Genomic DNA, 19,941 nt, shown 5'->3' with positions numbered 1-19,941 from the left:
TCGCGTGTATTCACATTACTTACAGTATTACTCCTGCAGGGTCGTGTTCCGATTTCAGTGAGGACTCCGGAATATCCGCTCTTCACTCTGGATCTGAGCCCTTACATTAAGGCAGAGGGCCTGGAATGTCATCGTTGGAACGCTTTGAGAGGTTGTTAGGGCAGTATTATTGGAAGGAATGGGCGGCTCTCCTTGGGCGGCAATTAGGGTTTAGGGACACTAGGGTTTGATTAGGATAGATGGATTACTTCTCGACCCGCTAACTCCAGCCTTATTTTTGTTCCTCCGCTGCTTTTAAATTGTGGGGAAATAAATCAACGTTATTTGCCCTCAATTAGCAGGCAGTAGTGTCTCTATAGTCGTCCCCTCTGGCATGGTGACCAGTAATGACGAAGGAAGCCGTCTTTGAGGCCGCGAATTCCCTGCGGATTCCTAGGGGCCATGCATGTTGACTTCCCTCCCCGCTTAATCCAGGCTAACCGTTTGGCATGCAGTGAATAGTTTGACTCTCCATCTCACATAGATTTGTTTCATCTATGAATTATATTTAAAATCCCCTCGTGATCTATTTAGAGAAAAATGGTATAGTTTATTATTAGTTGGCTCATTGATTCTGTTGAGGAAAATTATCTTAGACTAATGGACCCAAGCCTATATTTTGCAATAAAACGCTATAATATATCCATGGGGAAAACAAAATTCGCACTTTTTCACAGGTTTTAACCTGTGATAAAGTGTAATTTTTTTTCTCAAGATGACGCACTTCCCCTGCATCTCGCTTGAATCTTTTGAATGTATAATATATGTAAATGAATTATAATATGTGAATTTTATTTTGGTCTCTTCATTAATTCTTATTGTGATAATCAGAGGTTTACTGTTAATAGATTAGTCATCTTAAAAATAATCGACTGAAATATTTAGTCTCTGATTGCATATTAACCAAATTAAGTAGTAGTTGTATTTAGGGGAGGCAACGACAGCTGAGGTCATTTGCGCCATTAGGGATGGACAGGGAAGGGGGAAGGGTGGAGAGAAACCAGGTGTCGCCATTAGCCTACTCTTAACGAAAGGCGCTAAGGGGTCCGCAGCGTAACTTTGCCTCCGCGGGCGGCGTACTCACTCAAAATGCCGTCCACAAAGCACCTGAAGTAGGAATCGGGATACCACTGAAAAATATCTACCGCCGGGATTCGAACCCGGGTCCTTTGTGTGGAAAACCGGTACGTTAGCCACCGCACCATCGCGATCCCCTTTACCAATTTAAGTAGGCATGAAAAGGATTGGTCATAAGTTCAGTGGATAGCTGCTATAAACCTATTTAATTAAAGTTATGACGTGTGTTGATGATTACCAAAATCTGTATTTGTATGATATTGGTGAATTAGTTACTGATCTGGATTGTTAGTTGGGGATATTCCGAGCTAAATTTATTTCTTTTAATTACCTCCAATTTTTTCTACAACCGCCAAAATTACCTTGTTTTATTTCCCCTTTATATTTCAGTCGTGAATAGTCTGTTGCATTTCATTAAACCACCGGCGATACATAATTGATGCGTGTTATATTTTTTGGCACCGCCGAAACGTAATGATAGCTTAAACGTCCCCTGCATTAGTTGGTGATTCTCTGTGCGGAGTGAATTTCACAGTGTCAAACACAAGTGTTTACGTAAATGAAGTAACGTTTCGAGGATTTTACATTGATCTAATTTTTTATCCTGGTTTATTGAGAGAGATTATCCACTTGATAATTTTCCGACATTTTAAAACTTTTTGTGCATTCAGCTGTAGGACAATTTACAAAAAATAAAGTCGCCAGTAGAATTCAAGATCAGGTTGTCGCCGGTATTTGTAAGTGTTGCGTTTGTCACTTGGACGTCTTTAATTGTTTTGACTTTGATTTGAAGTATTTTTTATCCTGAAACAGTAACGTTAGTGACAGTTGCAACTTCGCATCTGTTATCATAGACTAGCTTTTTATCAAGTCAATTGGTTTAAAATTTAGGTTTGTTTTTATTTATAGAAGGTAATTTAATGTTAAATAACGAATCAAGTTCGTTGTAGCTGTTATCTAATAAAATGTGTTTCTATAATTGAAATTAATGGATTGCAATAAACGTGTCAAATTTGTAAATAAGGCTGCTTTGACCTTGAAGGAATTTCCATTCTGCTTTTATTTTCTTTGTACGATTCATTCACTCCTGTTATGATTAAATAAAAACTTTTTTAGTGTCCGTTAATTTGTACATCAATCATTTCCAAGCAGTCATTTTCCTCCATGATTAGCACTATTCTTCCGTTCCATGATGATGTATAATATCCTGCTTCCTAAGAGAACACATTTTTTTTATATGCTTGATAGTGAATGTCTCAAATTTAGCTCATGAGATTCACTTAGGATACGTTTATATAGAGAGCATTGAATCCCCATTCGTCAGGTAGTATCTGGGTTTACTTTGATTTGAGTTTAAAATGCATGGTAATAAGCGTTTGTATCGTTATGATATGCCTTCCTTACCAGTCCTTGGAATTTGTAAAAAGAGTGCTGGGTAAATGTGACGAAAAAGTGAAGGAACGATGTTTTCTTGCCCTAGTCAGGCCCCATCTAGAGTATGCTACCAGTATATGGGATCCTCAAGAGATAAATTTGATTTCGGAATTGGATCGAGTTCAGTGAAGGGGGGCTAGATTTGTCAAAAATTGTTATGACCAACGCAGTAGCGTAACTACTTTGCTAGAAAATTTAGGCTGGGATTCCCTTAAACAGCGGCGTTTGCAATATAGATTAAACTTATTAAAAACATTTAAAGATGGGTCCTTTTCCGATGACATCAAGAACATAATACGAACCCCAACGTATTACGGCGGAGGGATCACGAATATAAGATTAGAGAGATAGACTGCAAGACTGACAGATTTAAATGGTCATTTTTTCCAAGAACAATAAGAGACCAGAATGCTTGTAATCGAAATCCCCCACTAGTCGGCTCGACATAATAAGTATTAACCTACAAGGTAGTGACTGCGCATGGTTAGTATATTTATATATTTTTTTGCAGGTTCCCCCCACCTTTCCCCATCCATTTGAAAAACCCTAACCCCCTCATCCCTTACCCTTTCCTCCTGGTGCTGCACCCCCTGCCACACACCTTTTCGGTGACTCGCAGGGTATTAATGTAGATGTAGATCTTTGGATACTCATTGATTATTTCAATGAGTTTTGACTCTTTTATTGTCACACCGAGAGCTTTTAGCAATTCCTTTTATTTGTATGCGAGTCTTTTTACTCGCCGTGAGACGCTTGACTGCCGTATCCTAGAGGTCATGTGACCAGCACGCTCGGAATGTGTTGCGCATTCATCTTGTACACTGCGTGTTTTAATATTTGTTGCTCCCTGTGCCGGAGTTTCTTTGTTTCCTTGGCTTGATGATTTTTGACGTGGAAACAGTCAGAGCTGGGAGGCAATTATTGACGCAACCGTAAAACATTCTCTTGTAGAATGGAGGTTTTTGAGCTAAGGGTGTAGAGAATAATGGAAAACTTAAAATGGACGGAAAGAAAAACGGACGGATAAGTGTTAAGCATGATAAGGACAGAGATGAGGTTGCTGGCAAAGATTCAAAGAAGGCAGGAAATTTTAAGTGGCGGTGGAATTTCGAAGACCGATTAGAAGAGAGAGAATGTTAAATTCTGAGAAACTGCGGGAGATGCCGCAGCAGTAACTTTTGAAGGAGTCATCCACTAATATACATTTCAATGCATCAATTTCAGAGTGTAAGAATCATTCGCCTTGACCGGGATTCAAACCCGGATCCCTCGATGTCCGGCCGAGTGCTTTAGCCAGTTAAGCTATCGAGGAGTCGTTTTACACTCAGAAATGTTGGGGGCTCTAAAGGAACAAGATGGAAAATTTCGGAATGTAAGAGGACGCCTCGATAGCTTAACTGGCTAAAGCACTCGGCTGGGCATTGAGGGATCTGGGTTCGAATCCCGGTCAAGGCGAATGCACTCTGTAATTGTTCCATTTAGAGAATGTTAGGCCAGCCAAATAGAGGGAACAAAGGCTTAGATATGCTGGAAGGAATGAATGGAGGTGGCAGGTATTTGGAGGTGAAGGATGGTTATCGTAGTGTATGATTCAAGAGTATTAGATGAAAATTAGAATTAGAGAAACTCTCTCACGATGGGGCTGTCGAAAACGTACCTCAATCGATGACTAATGCTCCTAATGGCAATGATATCTACACCCAAGATTTCTGCAGTTCTTGAATCAGAGGTGGAGAATAAATCACCACTGAGGATTCTTCCATGGTCCGTAAGGTCGTCACGGAATTAGCCAGTGATGGCCAAGCATGGCTCCTCGTTCCACTTGGCTCTTGCCGCTAAGATGTACTGATTTTTGCTTAAGTTGGAATAACTCTATTTCAGACAAAAATAATCCATAGCCATAACTAGACCTTGAGCGAATGTACTTCTTCTGTCTAACTCGCTCTTCAGGTTCAATTCCCCGGTAGAAATTTGAATGTGCGATACGTAAAAATATTTGTTAACTTCTCATTAAAACGAAGGTGTAAGAACAAATGGTTTCGCAAATTTTTGCAATAATTGAAGATTTATAAATGTTACAACTAATCATAAGTTTGCTGTGTTTCCACTCAAAGGTCTCATATTTTAATGGAGACAGATACTGTGGGCAGGGACTTATTGTTTAGAGATCGGGTGACATTTTATTAAATGACCTGTACGATGTTTGTAGGCGTAGGCGTAGTAACTTTTAAAATACCATTTAGAAGAGTTAACCGACAGATAGGACCTCTTCTGTTTAGAAGGAAATCACACCCGAATGCTTTTATCAGATAGTCATTCCTACATATTACTTATTTATAATAGGTGTATTAGTATTAGCTTTTCCTAGCCGCATTAGCATAATTATTATCCCTAGTTTTTTTTCTCATTCTGTTTTATTCAATTTATTTTTCGCCAATGTGATGGATAGTTTTAGCTTTTATTAGTATTTGATGAGTTATTTTTTACTTTTTTCCTTAAAAAGGATTTTTTTTATATTTCCTGTTTTGTTTTTTCAAAATTGTATTTAATTCTTGGAGCTATGAAATGTTTTGTAGCTAGAAATATTGAAATATTTTAGGATTGTAACAGGGGTCAGTTGTTGATACTAAATAAAATATTACCATTATTAAAGTTTCCTAAATCATACAAATTTAAACGAATTTAGTGAGACCTTTATTTTATTTTCATTATTATTATTAACATAAGCTGTTTAAAGTCTACCATTTGGTTGAGTGGTGACGCTTCAAACAATGCGTTTGATGTGAAATTAAAAATGCAAATAAAATCTAAATGTAAAGCCAATTGAAAATGTCCCCTCTGTGCATGGTAAAGATCGAAATCCATAAGGGTAAAGGTCCATTTCAGGAGGTGAGGAAATATGTCGAGCGTCATTCCAAATGACATAGTTTTTTTATTAGCCGTCTATTGAATGCTGAAGTACGTCGTCTTATTACGTAGACAAAGTCAGGGTGAAATTAGTTCCGAGAGATTCCGCCACTCATCGTCTTTGCGTGGTGATTTATTCCTGGACGAATTTCCGCCGTGAGTTAAAATGTCCGCCCTTTCCGTCCAGCGTGCGGCATAAACCTTCAATCGCAACCCGGCCGGCGTCGTTGGTTTGGTGCGCGCGGGGGTAGGCAATGTAGCTGCCGCTCCGAAACGGCCGCACTTACTGCCGTTTGAGCCCACGTCTCCGGGAGACGCCCGAGAGCGCTCTGCCAATTCATCCAATTAAGCCCGAGAGGAAGGGGGGGGGTCTTCCCGAGGACAGCTGTATTACTTCTTGCTGTTTCGCATCATTTTGATTACGATAGTCGACGGTAATAACAGTTTAAGGATGTGACGCGCGCGTGGGACGGACCCGTCCACTCCTACCTCACCTCCCGTTCTTTATGTACATATCTCTCTTTCTCCCTCGTAAAACCCCTACCTCCGGCGACCCACGTCGCCCACCTTCCCGCGGCAGAACCTGCGTGGGTTTCGGGGAGACGGGGAAGCGGGTCGTGTATGTTTGTGAATGGGGAAGTCGAGAGAAATGGGATGGTCGTAGCTTCCGATCCGTTGGCTTTACAGTGTCGTCGCCGCACGCTCTCTTCGAGAGAGGGAGCGCCTCCCCCCCCTTCCATCCCCGTATTTCTCCACTCGCCTCCCCTCCACTGGTCGGAACAGTCCGTCAGGGATTGAAATCGTCAGCAGGGAGGGGGGATGCGATTGCCGTCGTATGGAAAGGTGGCGCGACGGACTAGTTCAAGCGAACACCACTCTATTTCGTCCGACAAAACCCTCATGCTTTACGTGAGTTAATCGGCCATCTTCAAGCTCCCATGTGCGCCGGAGAATAACACTTACTGATGTTCAGAAAGAGTAATTTCATTCCATAATAGAATGTATCAGCAGAGTGAAAAACTTGTTCAAATATTGTAATCTTTGAGTAAATGAGCAAGGATTGGTGTAAAACTGTGGCGAACAACGATGTCATAGTATGCGATTATGTTAGCTTGCTCCGGGTAGATCCTCGAATGAAAATAATCCTGGCACAATCTATAATATTCAAAGACGAGCTTCCTCCATTCAGGTTCTATTTTGTCTCCAGGAGGAATCAAATTTGATGTCATTTAATGCGAGGTATTGCATATATCTATTAAAGGTAGACTTTGGACGATCCCTAATGTTATTTATTACTGGGATCCTTAATGAGAACAGACGGAAGTGAAAAGGGCTATTCTTTGGCCATTTTTGTACGTTACTTTTTTAGTACTATATTGAAGCGTGTTATATAAAAAAATAAAATAAATGTATGATGATTTACTGGGAAATGGTTAGACGTGTTGTTTAAGCCCGCGTTCGCATACAATTCATGACACCGCCTGGGAAGTGACTCCCTCTTCAGTTAATGAACTCACGAATGGTACAAGCAAGTACCGACACGCACGTGGCAGCATCGCGCGCGGTCCATGGGCACACCCTCGAATTTGAACTCGCTAATCTCCAATCAGGAGCCGAAATGTCAAAGGTGGTTTTCATCGATATTTGTTTAAACATTAGTGATCTATGAGTATAAGTCCCCTCCGTTTTTAAAATTATCTTTTCCGATCTGAATTGATTTAAAATAAGGTTTTATTCTTCCCCTTCCAATTTTTCTTTTCCTGTTCAAAATTGATGGCAACGTTGTTATCAGTTCATAAAAAGTAGAAGCTTAAGTAACTGAATTGAAACTTTTATTTTTAATTAATTTTTAAAATTACACTGGAATAATGTTCAACCGAATTAAATAGTTGGTTTGCGCGTGAAGAGACGGAAGTTTACATTAATTAATTCCAAATTATTTTTTCCTGTTTGAATGATAGCTAGGAAGGTGATCATTACTGGAATTCTGGGATGGAAGGTTACGTTTTATCGGAGTGGTTCGTGCACTACGGGATGCTCAAGGACTTTTTGATTTAGCGTACTTTATGCAGTCAAAATAACCAAGAATTATTTCTTCTTTTCAAGCGTTTTGGTACGAGAAATTGGAATGAAAATGGCGAAATCCTAGCGATAATGTTCAATGGAATAATTGTCTATTCCGTGATGAATTTCTTTCCGTTGTTGATTGTCTATACTTGTTAATGCGGTTGTCATTCTCGTGTTTATGTTCGAACCCCTCCATGGTAATCATATTGGCATTAGGTTTCCACTTGTCGTCTGCTGGTGATCAAAGCGGCACTGTTCTTATCAGTGACTTTTGGATCTTATTATAGCGAAGTCAACTTCATAATTAAAGTCTTGGTGAATTTATCACATGAAACACGTTATCATTCGAGACGTTCAATTTCTCTAGTCAAAGATTCACTCTGCCGTATGAATTGGGCTTAGGGGTTTGGTGGAAAACTGTCGTATCCAGCTCGGAATACAATGTTAGTTATGGACATGAACTATTTTAAGGTTTCCTAGCGAGCATTATAGTCCTCTCTATCCACCCAATCGGAAAGGAAGAGGGCAAAGACTATCTTCTGGTCGACTTGGTAGCAGTCAGATAATAGCCGTCCATAAAGCGATTACTCGAGATTGGCATGTGAGTATAGCAGTAGGATTTTATCGATGCCGTCAGGCAGTGTAGGTCGATACGCTTATGCACCTCGAAGGTTATTATCGTTAGAACGAATGAAAACGATGATTCTGTAAGCCGACTGATGTCGTATATTCGTTTTTCTGTTCCATTTTTGCGCGTAAGACATACATCCATTTTTTGCCTCACCCAGGAAAAATTTATTTCATCACGCCGGTTTATAGTTTTCGATGAAGATTACTTTTGTGCGGTGATTCCGCTATAATTATTTTTTTAATCATACTTAACTGTTTATTCCTGAGAAATTATTTATTCAAAATAAATATATTGTTTTTCTTGACAACATATTCCTTAGATGATGTTAGTGATGGAGTACTGATAGGAGGCTATTCACATCGTATTGACTTCTGAACGTTATGTTGGTAATAAGTGGTAGTGGTAGTGGGATACTGGTGAATCATTTTGTTTTACTGGTGAAACATTTTGTAATACGTTTCGTAATTTTCCCTCTCGAAATTTTTTGACCCGTATGAATGCCCGTAAATGATTTGCGCTCTGCCCCCGTATGTAGGAAGGACGAGAGCACCCAGAAAGTGGCGCCTCTTATCTGATTCCAAATCTGCACACCTCTGCGGTTCAATTCCTAGCTCAGTGTGACCTTAGGAAGTCAGCTTATATGTACATGGGCGCATTGGCTCATTTATACGCTAATAATTGAGTTCATGCCCACAACCCCTCTTCAGTACGCGTAAGAGTGAATAGGTAATATCTCCCGAGGTTCATATGGTTCTCATTATTCCTCTTTTTTTACTTCCAGATCCAAAATTTCTTCCATCATGCTATTCATTAAGCCTTGCTATGATCAAGATAGGTATGATGAAAAGTAAAAGGCACTGTTTCTAACTTAAGTAACTTAAATAATTAAAAAAATTAATATGATAATCTCATAGTCTTAAGATGTTTTCTAAACCTGTCAATACGAGTAGCAGCTCGTACTCCTAATTTTTTTCTATTTTAATAATGTTTATTCTTTACTTCAGGCTGCCTTGCGGGTTGACTCGTCCACGTCTCCTTCCAAGTGACATTTGCTTTGGAGCCTTAGGACGTTGAATCCAGCAAAATGGTAAGTACATTTTTGAACCAGAAACTGTTTAGTAACGCTATGGCACTCATAATTATCTAAATGGAGTGTACATTGATCATTATAGTTTAATTTTGTTCTCATTTTGATTGTAGATTTTCGCAGCGACTCGATGATGTTTAGATGTCTTTCAGGCATTGCTTCGTATTTAGTATTTTATGAATAAATGTTAAGAGTCGCGTTGGAGTCGATTATCTTCTCCCTCCTCAAGACACTCGCAACGACTCGAGATATACGAGCCAAAACCTGCTCAATACACATTCCAAAACTTGAAGGGCACCTATTTAGCCATCTATTGTCATTTATTTGTGTAATCGTGTTTAGGCGACATAATCTGTCCTATTGTCAAATATTGTAAATATGTATTTATTGCGTCATCTTCATCAAAGCTTTTGAATATTATGACGCCTAATTTATGATTCTATGGCTCCTAACTATGCATAATTATCGTTGAATATTTTTTCATGAAAATATCCCCCAAAATCTTATCTATCACCTTATTTATATGGCCACCTTGTCGCAGGACGTTAAATAATCTATGCAAGAGTGCCTCAGTCCTCGCTTGAATTTGTGTCATTTATTAATTATGTGGATAATAGGAATATGATCATATTGTTCTAATTCTTTGATATTTGCGTGTTAAAGCTATTCAGAATGAGCTATTTTGGTCGGTTTAAGTTGCAGGATTATAACCGTAGAAGGAAGACTGCATTTATGAAAGTTCACTCTGAATAACCTCTAATTTTGTAATTTTCCGGAAGGTTTTGTATTGAGTACGTTTCGAAGTTTTGCAGCGCAAAAATCAGTTATAATCTCTACTTGTATGTCAATATGTTCTTTATAAATGTCCGGAAAATAGAGCTTCTAACAATTTTCTTTTGTTTGAATGAAGTTGTTAGTGATATCTTATTGGCCTCAAGCGGTCCTTGGAGTATGTGGCGATAAAACAAATTCACTCTGTTTAATTAAGGTTTACTTTAATTTTCCCTGTACTCTAGTGTGAACAATTTCCAAAAGTTTGCTTTTTCATTCAATTATAATGTATTCTAGGATTAGAGAAAGGGCGTTCCTTCCTTTTGTCTTTTGAGTTGAAATCTCCTGACTTAAAAATCAATCCAATTCTCAGGTTCTGCTTTTTATCGAATGCTCGAAAACTTATGTTCTAATGTCACTGTTTCATCTTTTCTCTCTCTCCCATGTTTCCCATTTCTCGACTTCCCTTCATGAACCCTTACTTCCTTTATCCATATTCTTCTTGCCCGGATATTATTGCCGGACAATTGTCGCCTTCGTCGGCCGCTGTCTCCACCGCCACGGACAGCGCTTCCGGTTCTGTGGAGACTTGGACTGCCCCGACTGGGTGCTCGCCGAGATGAACTCCCTTTCTCGGCTGGTGAGTGAATTTTAGGTTTTTGCATTATTACCGTGAAGTGAAGATGCCTCTAACGTCTTTAAGTGTTTTGAATCCGATAAGAAATCTATCTAAGCTCGAAATAAAAATTTTAATTCAAATTTTTAAGTCTTATGTTTTAAATGGTCACTCATTCAAGTGTCCTTTTCAAAACCGCTGTCCGTTTCAACATTTTTATGCATGTATGCATATATGTTTTAAAACTTGCCAGGTATTTCGACAACTCCGGTGAGAATTCATATACATCCATATTTGTGTGAAGCTGAAGAACGAATTGTGCGTTCTTCAGCAATGAGTTGGGTGTCCTTTCTCAACCTTCAATGTGCTCAGCGTATTATGCATGATGTATTATTATTATTATTATTTTACAATTACGTTGCAATTAGGCGATTTTTCTGGTGGCAACGGTCATGTTGGTCAAAGATAACTCTTACAACGAAAATTACATACGAGGGTCATCCGGAAAGTAGTACCCGTTCGTGAAATAAAGACACAAAAGTAAATATTAACAAACATAAAAAATTTTATTTGAAAGAGGATACTTTAAACTACTTCTCAACATAATCTCCAAGCAAATTAAGGCATTTGTCATAACGTGTGACAAGTTTCTGTATTCCTGCTGCATAGTCCTTCGCCGCCAGCTCATTGAGATACGCGAGGGACCCATCTTGCACAAATTTTTGCATAATGCAGATGGTGTTTAACAATTTCATGAACAATTGTTCGAGAAACATTGGGAAAATGCTCACAGATGTCATCAATTGTGACGCGCCGATCGTTCCTCACGAATTCGTCAACTGAGCTCACCAGTTGGTCTGTAATGACAGACGGTCTCTCCGAACGCTCATCGTCGTGTGTGTTCCCCCTCCCCATGTTGAAGTTGCGACACCACCGCCGAACAGACGACTCGTCCATTACATTGTCTCCATACACCTCCTTTAATTGGCGATGAATATCACATGGGCGAACGTTTCTTGCATTGAGGAATTTAATCACTGCCCTCACTTCACAACTGGCGGCGTTCTCAATTTTTTTAAACATTGTAAACAATCACAGAAACAACACAGGCAATGCTAGCGTCACGCAACTTGGCTCAGAGAAGGCAGACAAGCCACTGAAGCTATCTGACCTCGTCCAGCGGCTACTCGCGTCGTCAGCACTTCATGCGGCACGAACGGGTACTACTTTCCGGATGACCCTCGTACATACACGCACTATAAAAACAGATAAGAGACAAAATATTTTTACGTACAATTATGGCTGCAACGCGCGCAAAAATGACTATTTTCCGCGTCAAAAAGCAATCTCGGTGCAGGCATTTTACGATCAAAAATAAAATCAATATTAAATATTCTGTCGACGTTATTTTCATGTACTTCTATATTTCGAAAAAAATATCATTAGTCGAAGATGACGTTTTAACTTTTTACTCTCACAGACTTATAGATATCGAAATAAACTTGCTTTATAATTTTTTGTGATGCTAAAACTGATTTGCAGAAATTAAACTAAGCGTATTTCTTTGGTAACCCATGATTGTAAAACTGTTGAAAGGATTTCGATAGTGATTGCTTAGTTTTTTTTATAATATAGTGCCAGTCACTTATTCCGCCCTAGAGGTAAAACAAAGGATGGTAGTTTTCCGTTCTCACTCGTAGAGGTAACGACACATTTATCATTGAAAAAATTCAGATCCATCATCATTTAGCGTAGAATAAAACAAGTTTCACGCCAGTTTTGCTATTCTATAAATTCGGAATGGCCCGTTTTCGAGGCATTTACTATCAATTTCAGATTACCGAGTTTTGAAATGACCTGTGAGGATGGTCGAATGTTTAGGTTTTCGAATCGATTTTATTATTTCGGTAATAAATTTTTGAACAAGAGTGTACCTTTGTATTCGTAGCAGCCAGGTGGGAATTTTAGAAAAATATCCTAGATTCAAAACCAGCTGATATCACGGGATTTAATTCGTGATGAGGCCAAGGCTTATCGTTCGTGAAAGCCTCGCTTATGAATTCAGGTTAATTACTCCAGTTCAATTTGTATTTTGGGAGATTATTGTCGGGTGGGTTTTGAGAATCTGTTAAACTTAAATAAAATATAAATTTCGAACGATTTATTTACGACAAATCGAAATCAGCTTGCCTATAAATAGTTTTACGGTTACTACTTCGTTTAAATCATTGTTTTTAAGTATTCGGATATTCTCGCCAAATCAATTGATATTCGTTTAGCAATTACAGTTCAATCAATATCGTTTTAAACTGAATCATAAAGATTTTTTAATTAAATTAAATCGTCCTAAAATATTTAAAAAATGGATTGAGTACAAGAGAAAAGTCAATCGTGAAATAAATGCGATTCGGTGTTTAATTAGAAGACATAATTGTCAAACCTGTGGTAGTTAATATCTTCGTTCATGTTCTTTATTTTTTCAAGTAGTAGTAGTTTTAAGGGGAGGCGACCGACAGCTAAGGTCATTTGCGCCATAGGGGATGGACAGGAAAGGATGAAGGGTGGAGAGAAACCCGGCGTCGGCATTAGCCTACTCTTTACGAAAGGCGCCAAGGGGTCCGCAGTTTAACGTCCCATCCGACGGACGGCGTACTCACTCAAAGTGCCCTCCACAAAGCACCTCAAGTAGGGATCGAGATACCTCTGAAAAATATTCAACACCGCCGGGATTTGAACCCGCGCCCTCAGGGTGGGAAGCCAGTACGTTAGCCCCCGCACCATCTCGATCCCCTTATTTTTTCAATTAATCATGTTCGTGTAACAGGCCATCTGTCTGCCTATGCATATTATGCTTGGTGAAAAATCGAAGGAAATTCTCAACTTGAAAATATTACTCCATATGAAAGCTCGGATAGATTATTGATATATTTTGAAGATTTTTCTGGTCGCAAAAAAGGTTTATAATTGGTTTACCACAGTTATAGGAAAGCATGTACATATTCATAAATCGTCATATTATTCATTTTAGTTACTATTGAAAATTAAATTTTACTTGAATTGCTATAAATTGATTTTTAAATTCTTCTCATCCATTTGTATCGATAATAATTTTTAATTGCTGAGGCTGGAAGCATGAGGAGGATAAGAATGGAATTAAAAATGTTGCATTAAAATGTCCCTAATTTATTTTTATTCTGTCTAATTGTGTATGAAGTCATTATTTTCATTTTAATAAATCAAAGTGAAACGCCCTTTTTTACGTAAAACGTACAAAAAATCACTCATATTTTAAAAACTATATGATATTCACATGCAACCTCATTTCTCAATGCTTGATGAGTGAGGTACCTTACCTTATGAATAACTCTTGTACTGATGCATGTACTACTAGTATGTTGTGTCGTAGCACTGTAGTTTAATGTTGGTAGAGTTTTATCTCATGATTCAGAAATTTTTTTGCAATTTCACCTTTTCTTTATATATTCCGTCGTTGCATTTCAGACATCGGTGAAGATGAAGCTTCTTTGTCAAGAGGTGGTCAAATCGCTTGCTGGAGAACCTTTGGATGTAAGTAATATTCGAAATGCATGTTATAAATGAATACTGTAGGGTATTATTATGTTTCAATGACAAAAAGTAAATTTGAATGTAAAATTAGGATCCCTACATAATTCATTCACTATTTTTCTTTTATGACTCTTAAGAAATAACTCCAATAATAGAACTAGCCAGTATTCTTGCAAGCTGCATATTGTCGATATAATAGGTTTGTATTTTAACCATCTAGCCCATTGAGGCTATATCAGTATCTTAATTTAATTTGTATAGCGGCTTGGGTTTTTAATGTGCGTGTTCAACTTTATCATTATTGTACATGTCAAGTTCAAATGTGGCATTTTATTTGAATTATATTCTTATCAAATTATTTCTAAATAATGGTTATGCTATATAATGTTGTGGTCGCTAAAGCGTATCTTATGGTGCAGAAAAAATATGAAACTTAGTCGTTTGAAAACTAAATTTTTAAGGGTAAAAATAATTCGCTGGTGCCCTATGAGAATGCATGCAAGTAGTTACGCTATATCTCCGGATAAATAACCAAGTTTAGGCCAATGACAATTATTTTTATCCCAGGGTAATCTCTGGAAGTGTGTTGCGTACCGGTGAAAATTTTCCCGCGACAGTATTTGGTATATACGAGTGGAGTGCCGCGAATTCATTCGTATGGGAAATGGGTATGCATTTGCTAGGGAGGCATGCTTCGGGTGTTGATAATGCAGAAGGGGATCCAAGGGTGAATGTAGGGGAAATCCCTTAGGGAAGATTTTTAGCTTTAATAAAATTGAAAATGAATATTACGTATATGCCTGACATTACTTCGTTCTCCTAGAGCATAAAACTATCTACTGCAGCGAGCGTTTCGGTGTCTAAATCAGGGGTAGTAGTTCGAAATTTAAGATAATTTTCAACTCTATTGGTAGGAAAAAGATATTAAAATTATTGTCGTTTATATTAAATGGAACGACTGAGTGAGGAACGAGAAAGTATGAAGAAGAGCAGAAGAGGAAAGGACCATGTGGAGAGCTGTACGTCAAAGAAGAATGAGGTGGATTGGACACACATTGAGGCACAGCGGATTAATTAGAAGGACAAATTAAGAACTACGTTAAACAGAAAAGCTATCAAGGGTCGAAGGAATCAAGACTGAATAGTGAAGAATAGAAGGCTGAATAAACAAGTCTTAGTACTTGAATAGTAATGGTGATGATGATAGAGATATGAAAATGACCCCCGCCTTCTTTATAGGTTTTATAGATCCACTACTGCTGTGAGAATGTGAACAGGAATAGTCAAGTCAGCTCAGTCAAATGGTCCCAGTTTGATGTCATTTACTGCGACCTGCAAATCAAAATTTATTTGAGAAGCTACCCGGAAAAAAAATGGAACGGTACTGAGAAAAAAAATAGATTTAGAATGAATTCCGTTTCGTCCCATCCGTTGAATCACTTCAGGGTGTATTCTCGTGTCGGTAGACTACAGTGGCGGAAAAAAGGTATTTTTTTAAATTTCCAAAAACTTACCTACACAACCACTAAAATTACACTTTCACCTCCCGTCGAACAGTCATATGATTCGCGGTACCAGGGAAATACTGCACTTGACTCCTTTTCATTTGCCTAAACGGCAGATATGACTCTCTTTTTGCGCAAACCTCAGGTTATGACCCGCTAGGACAGGTCATAAGTATTGGTGGACGACGGTGAATTATGACTCCCCCACCCCAATCCAACAAGCTGATCTATGCACTGCATTCTCATGTTCCACGGTGTATGGAGAGAGAGAGAGAGAGAGAGACTTGAGTAAATTATGGAAGGTGAGAACTCTCCGACCCACTTCCAGCGATGGGTACTGTGTCCTCGCTCCCGCCTTTTGTGTCCCCGCCCGCGATCCCGCTTCTGTGTGCTTCTCACGCGAGGGCGCGTCTTCACTCGGGCGCGTCTCCCTTTATGCGCGTCCACAATCTAATGGAGGCGCCTACCCGCTCCACGTCCACGCTCACCCGCACCATCTCAAGAGGATCACTTCTTCGTGCTTACACGTGGAATCCCTCCTCAAAGTGCGGATGGTATAACATTTCCCTCGGCAAGGACCAGATTTTTTTAAAGAAAGGATGGATTTCGAAGGCGCATGTTGGGGAGCGCCAAGTCCAGGCTTCTCATTACCGCTTTGGCATAGGAGGTCATAGGCCATATAGGAGGAGACCATAAGCTATCTCAGCCATGGGGAATCAGTGTTTAATTTGCGATGAACACTGGCCGAGAGAAAATTGAGAAATTCTCGAAGGAGGGGCGTAAAACGTGTTTACCTCTCTCATTTCTGCCGGAATCGAGTTAATAAAAGTTTTATTTGGATCATCCACATCGGTCTTGAAAATATAGAGTAAAATAGATAATTATTCCGGTCTGGGTAAATACACAATGTGCGATTACATATGCGCAATGTTCTAGATTATCAGGGAATTAAATGTACAGGGTATCCTGTATTCGTGGAACAGTTAGTACAGCAAATTGCAAAACATTAGCCCAAGATATTGGCGTAAACTTTAGCATAACGCATTCAAAGAATAACATTTAACAAGGGAACATTGCAATAATTAAATATATTTGTGTACGTGGGCGATTTGAAAAGTTAGGTCTCCTATTTTTTTCATGAAAAATCAAATTTATAATCAACTTTGTGTGCATCGTAGGGAAGGCTTAGCATTTAGCTATTTTTCTACATTTTCGCCTTGACGATCACTCACTTTTTGCATCCTTGTAAGCAGCTTTTTAATACCGGCGTCGTACCTTTCTCCAGCCGGGTCACGAAGCCAAGCCCTCGTACATGCACATACACGACAATGTCTGAAAAGTTTCCGACCTCATCATGTTGATTAAAATGTGTCTGAAACATTCTGCTGTGGAACGCATCTGAAAATGGGGATTTCTCTTGGCAACGCGTATAAATACGTACGATCAAATATAGGTTAGTTTATTTATACCATAAAAATAAAAGTCTGTTATATATCATGCAACCGTGGTATTCGTTTTTCGCGTGAAATTTCATCCCATTTGCGTAGATGAGAGTGAGTGACTTGCGGAATCCGATCGAAATATGGGCGCCAAAGGTAAGAATTAAAATTTTAGAGAATCAAATCCTATTCCTGCCGTTCGCCTTTTGTTTTCCGTGTGGCCGATCGATGAGGTGTCCCCAGGCGTCATACGTTTCATTATCTTCGCCCCATCCCCGTTTTCGTGAGTCTCAAGACGGTCTCTCATTTGGCACCCCCCCCCCCACTCTCTCTGGCCCTCCCCTCCTCCCCCAACCTCATTTTTAAGTCCTCGCCCCGCCCACTCCATTCGCCAAGAACGCCCCTCCCTATAGCGCGAGCCTTTGGGCCGAATTCACGTCGTTGAAGATGCCCTCCATAACCTAATGCCGCGGATTTCATTTCTCATTACACAACCCTCGCTCTCCTCCTCCGAAGTTTCCCTTGAAAATCATTTCAAAGACCCAAGGGCGATCGCAGAGTAAGACGGGACGGAGCGCGCGCCTTCGTTGATGAATGCTTTTCTGGAGGCGCACTCTGGTCTTCATATTTTGGCGTTTATAAATTGGAGGAATGAGTCATAAACAGGCTTAGTTAATTAAGAATATGCGTGATGAAGTACAGTTTCATCTGAAAAAACTAAGTAAATCCATGAAAGGATGTGCCATACTTGAACGAAAATATGCTAAATACGCGAAGTATCCACAATAATATATACTTCAAACCAATTATTATCATAATTAAAACAAACTATATGATACTTTTAATATGAGAAATTCTTTTCACTTGATTGATACTGAATTCGAAAGTGTCATTTCTTTTATGTGCAATTAAAAGTCAGTTTTTAAAAGTAAAGATGTTTCCTGCTCATCTGTTTTCGCATATGCTACTTTTTTACGAATTTTTGTTATTATGTCGAAGAATACATAATACAAATTTTCTGTATGCTTTCGTCTCCGGCCTTCTTTTAAAATGAATGCTTGAACAAAAGATTCTTTGTTATTCATGCAATTACCCATTCGCTGCCTCGGTAATAGTCATGACAACGTGAATTCCAAACAAGCAAACATCTCGCCAGCGAGATGAAGCGAACATGCACGCGTCGACGTGTTCTTGCGGTGTTCTCCAATTGAATAGGCGTCGCGTTTTCGAGAGATTTTTAAAAAAGTCGAGATATCGCGGCATGCATCGTTTGAACTCAAAAATGCCTAATCCCAGCGGATCGCGACCCTTGGACACCACCGTCGGAACGTGGGCGGAGATTCGGTCACCGCGCGGGAACGGGAAATCCCCACCCTCGCCTCAATCGTCACCTTTTGACCGCGGGGGCGCGCGCACCACAATCCCCTCTCCACCCCACCAGGGGCCGCCGCGCGGTCCCCGAGCGAGTGACCGCCTTCCCCCTATCCAAACCCCGCTCTTGACTGGCAGGAACCATTTCTTTCCCTGACAGCAAGAGCGCGCGGCTCTCTTTCCCTCACCGCGCTCCGCAAAGCCTCTTCTTACTCTTTCGTTCGTCTCATCAGAGGTCCCCGTCCCACTCCTCCGCGTACGAAAGTATATCCTCTCCTCTCCCTCTCCAGCCGTTTCCTTTCTCCTTCCACATCTGCTTCTCCTCCCCTCTCCCATCTTCCCCGAAGACGACGCCAAGTTCGGCGGCCAGGTCGTGTAGGATGGAGAGGCAGAGGGTTAGGCGCCCTCGCTCGCGGTGGGCGGGGTGGTCGTGTTCGTCCATTCTTAATATCTTCGCGCCCCTCTGGGAAAAATGTCGACATTTTCGCGAATTTTTTGCAAACCTTTCATGAATTTTATGCCTCACTTGACCCTGTTGATGTTGATTTTTTTTATCTTTATGATATCTAACGTTTCATAATTAATATGAAGTAATCCAATAATAATCAGCACCTATTAAGCTCATGAGAAATGTGAACGATTTTATTGGCGCACTAAATTCAATTTACAAAGGATTCCAATACCGTTTTATTCAATGCATACAAAATATTCTAGAAATAAAAGCAGTACAGTAGTTGGACTTGACACAACACCTAATGAAAATGTACGCATAAAATGTTGCGTAGTTTTTCTTAATCCTTCCATTCCAACTTTCACAAAATGTGTATGCTGTCCGATTAGTTGCTGAATTGTGTCCAATATTCTACGATTTCGATTCCGAGCCCGTGTCTTGAGGACTCCTCATTGGCCTGGAGAGCTTATCGTACACATACATAGGCTTATCTATAAGAGTAGTAATGAAATAGCCAGCTGTAAGATATTAAAGTGGAAGAGATAAGAAGTGAGCCTTGCGAGGAGATATGTAAGAGACAGGAGTTGCAGTTGCCAAACTTAGGATTCGAAAATTAAAGATGATTAATATTTTTGCTCAGATAAATCATTTTTTTCATGACTTCAGTTGTACAGAAAATGTATCATGACTTCAGTAGCTCTGTTATGCAGTTTGTATGCAAATATTTAATCTTAAAAACTTCCAATCAAAATGCAGTCATTTATTTTACGACGATAATGAAACATGCGCTTTTGTTTTTGTGTTTCATTGTATGAAAAGGCATTGTTTGGATACTTATTGCGTGAATCAAATTGGATAAATGGAATTGAAGTATTCCGTATTCGTCTATTCCATCTATTATATGAAGGATTTCCTCTATGATTTAATGATGGGATATTGGAAATTATACCGACCCGACTCCTTATAGGTCTTTTATTTA

The 19,941-nt window shown here is 39.4% G+C and overlaps 1 protein-coding gene across 2 annotated transcripts in view; it reads left to right on the top strand.

Moving 5' to 3' along the window:
* LOC139686845 (COMM domain-containing protein 4) overlaps window positions 1-19,941 on the top strand; it is a 90,030-nt gene that overhangs the window by 53,993 nt on the left and 16,096 nt on the right. For both annotated transcript variants that reach the window (XM_071583921.1, XM_071583920.1), the window contains exons 3-5: window positions 9,160-9,242; window positions 10,582-10,653; window positions 14,131-14,196. In XM_071583921.1, coding sequence (XP_071440022.1) covers window positions 9,240-9,242; window positions 10,582-10,653; window positions 14,131-14,196 — 141 coding nt within the window. In that variant the 5' untranslated portion in view covers window positions 9,160-9,239. The remainder of the gene's footprint in view (window positions 1-9,159; window positions 9,243-10,581; window positions 10,654-14,130; window positions 14,197-19,941) is intronic.

Source organism: Hetaerina americana, unplaced genomic scaffold (assembly GCF_022747635.1).
Source record: "Hetaerina americana unplaced genomic scaffold, ioHetAmer1.1.p SCAF_15, whole genome shotgun sequence".
NCBI classification, from domain to species: domain Eukaryota; kingdom Metazoa; phylum Arthropoda; class Insecta; order Odonata; family Calopterygidae; genus Hetaerina; species Hetaerina americana.
The sequence above is the reverse complement of the archived record's forward strand: the minus strand, read 5'-3'. Positions and strand labels throughout refer to the sequence as shown.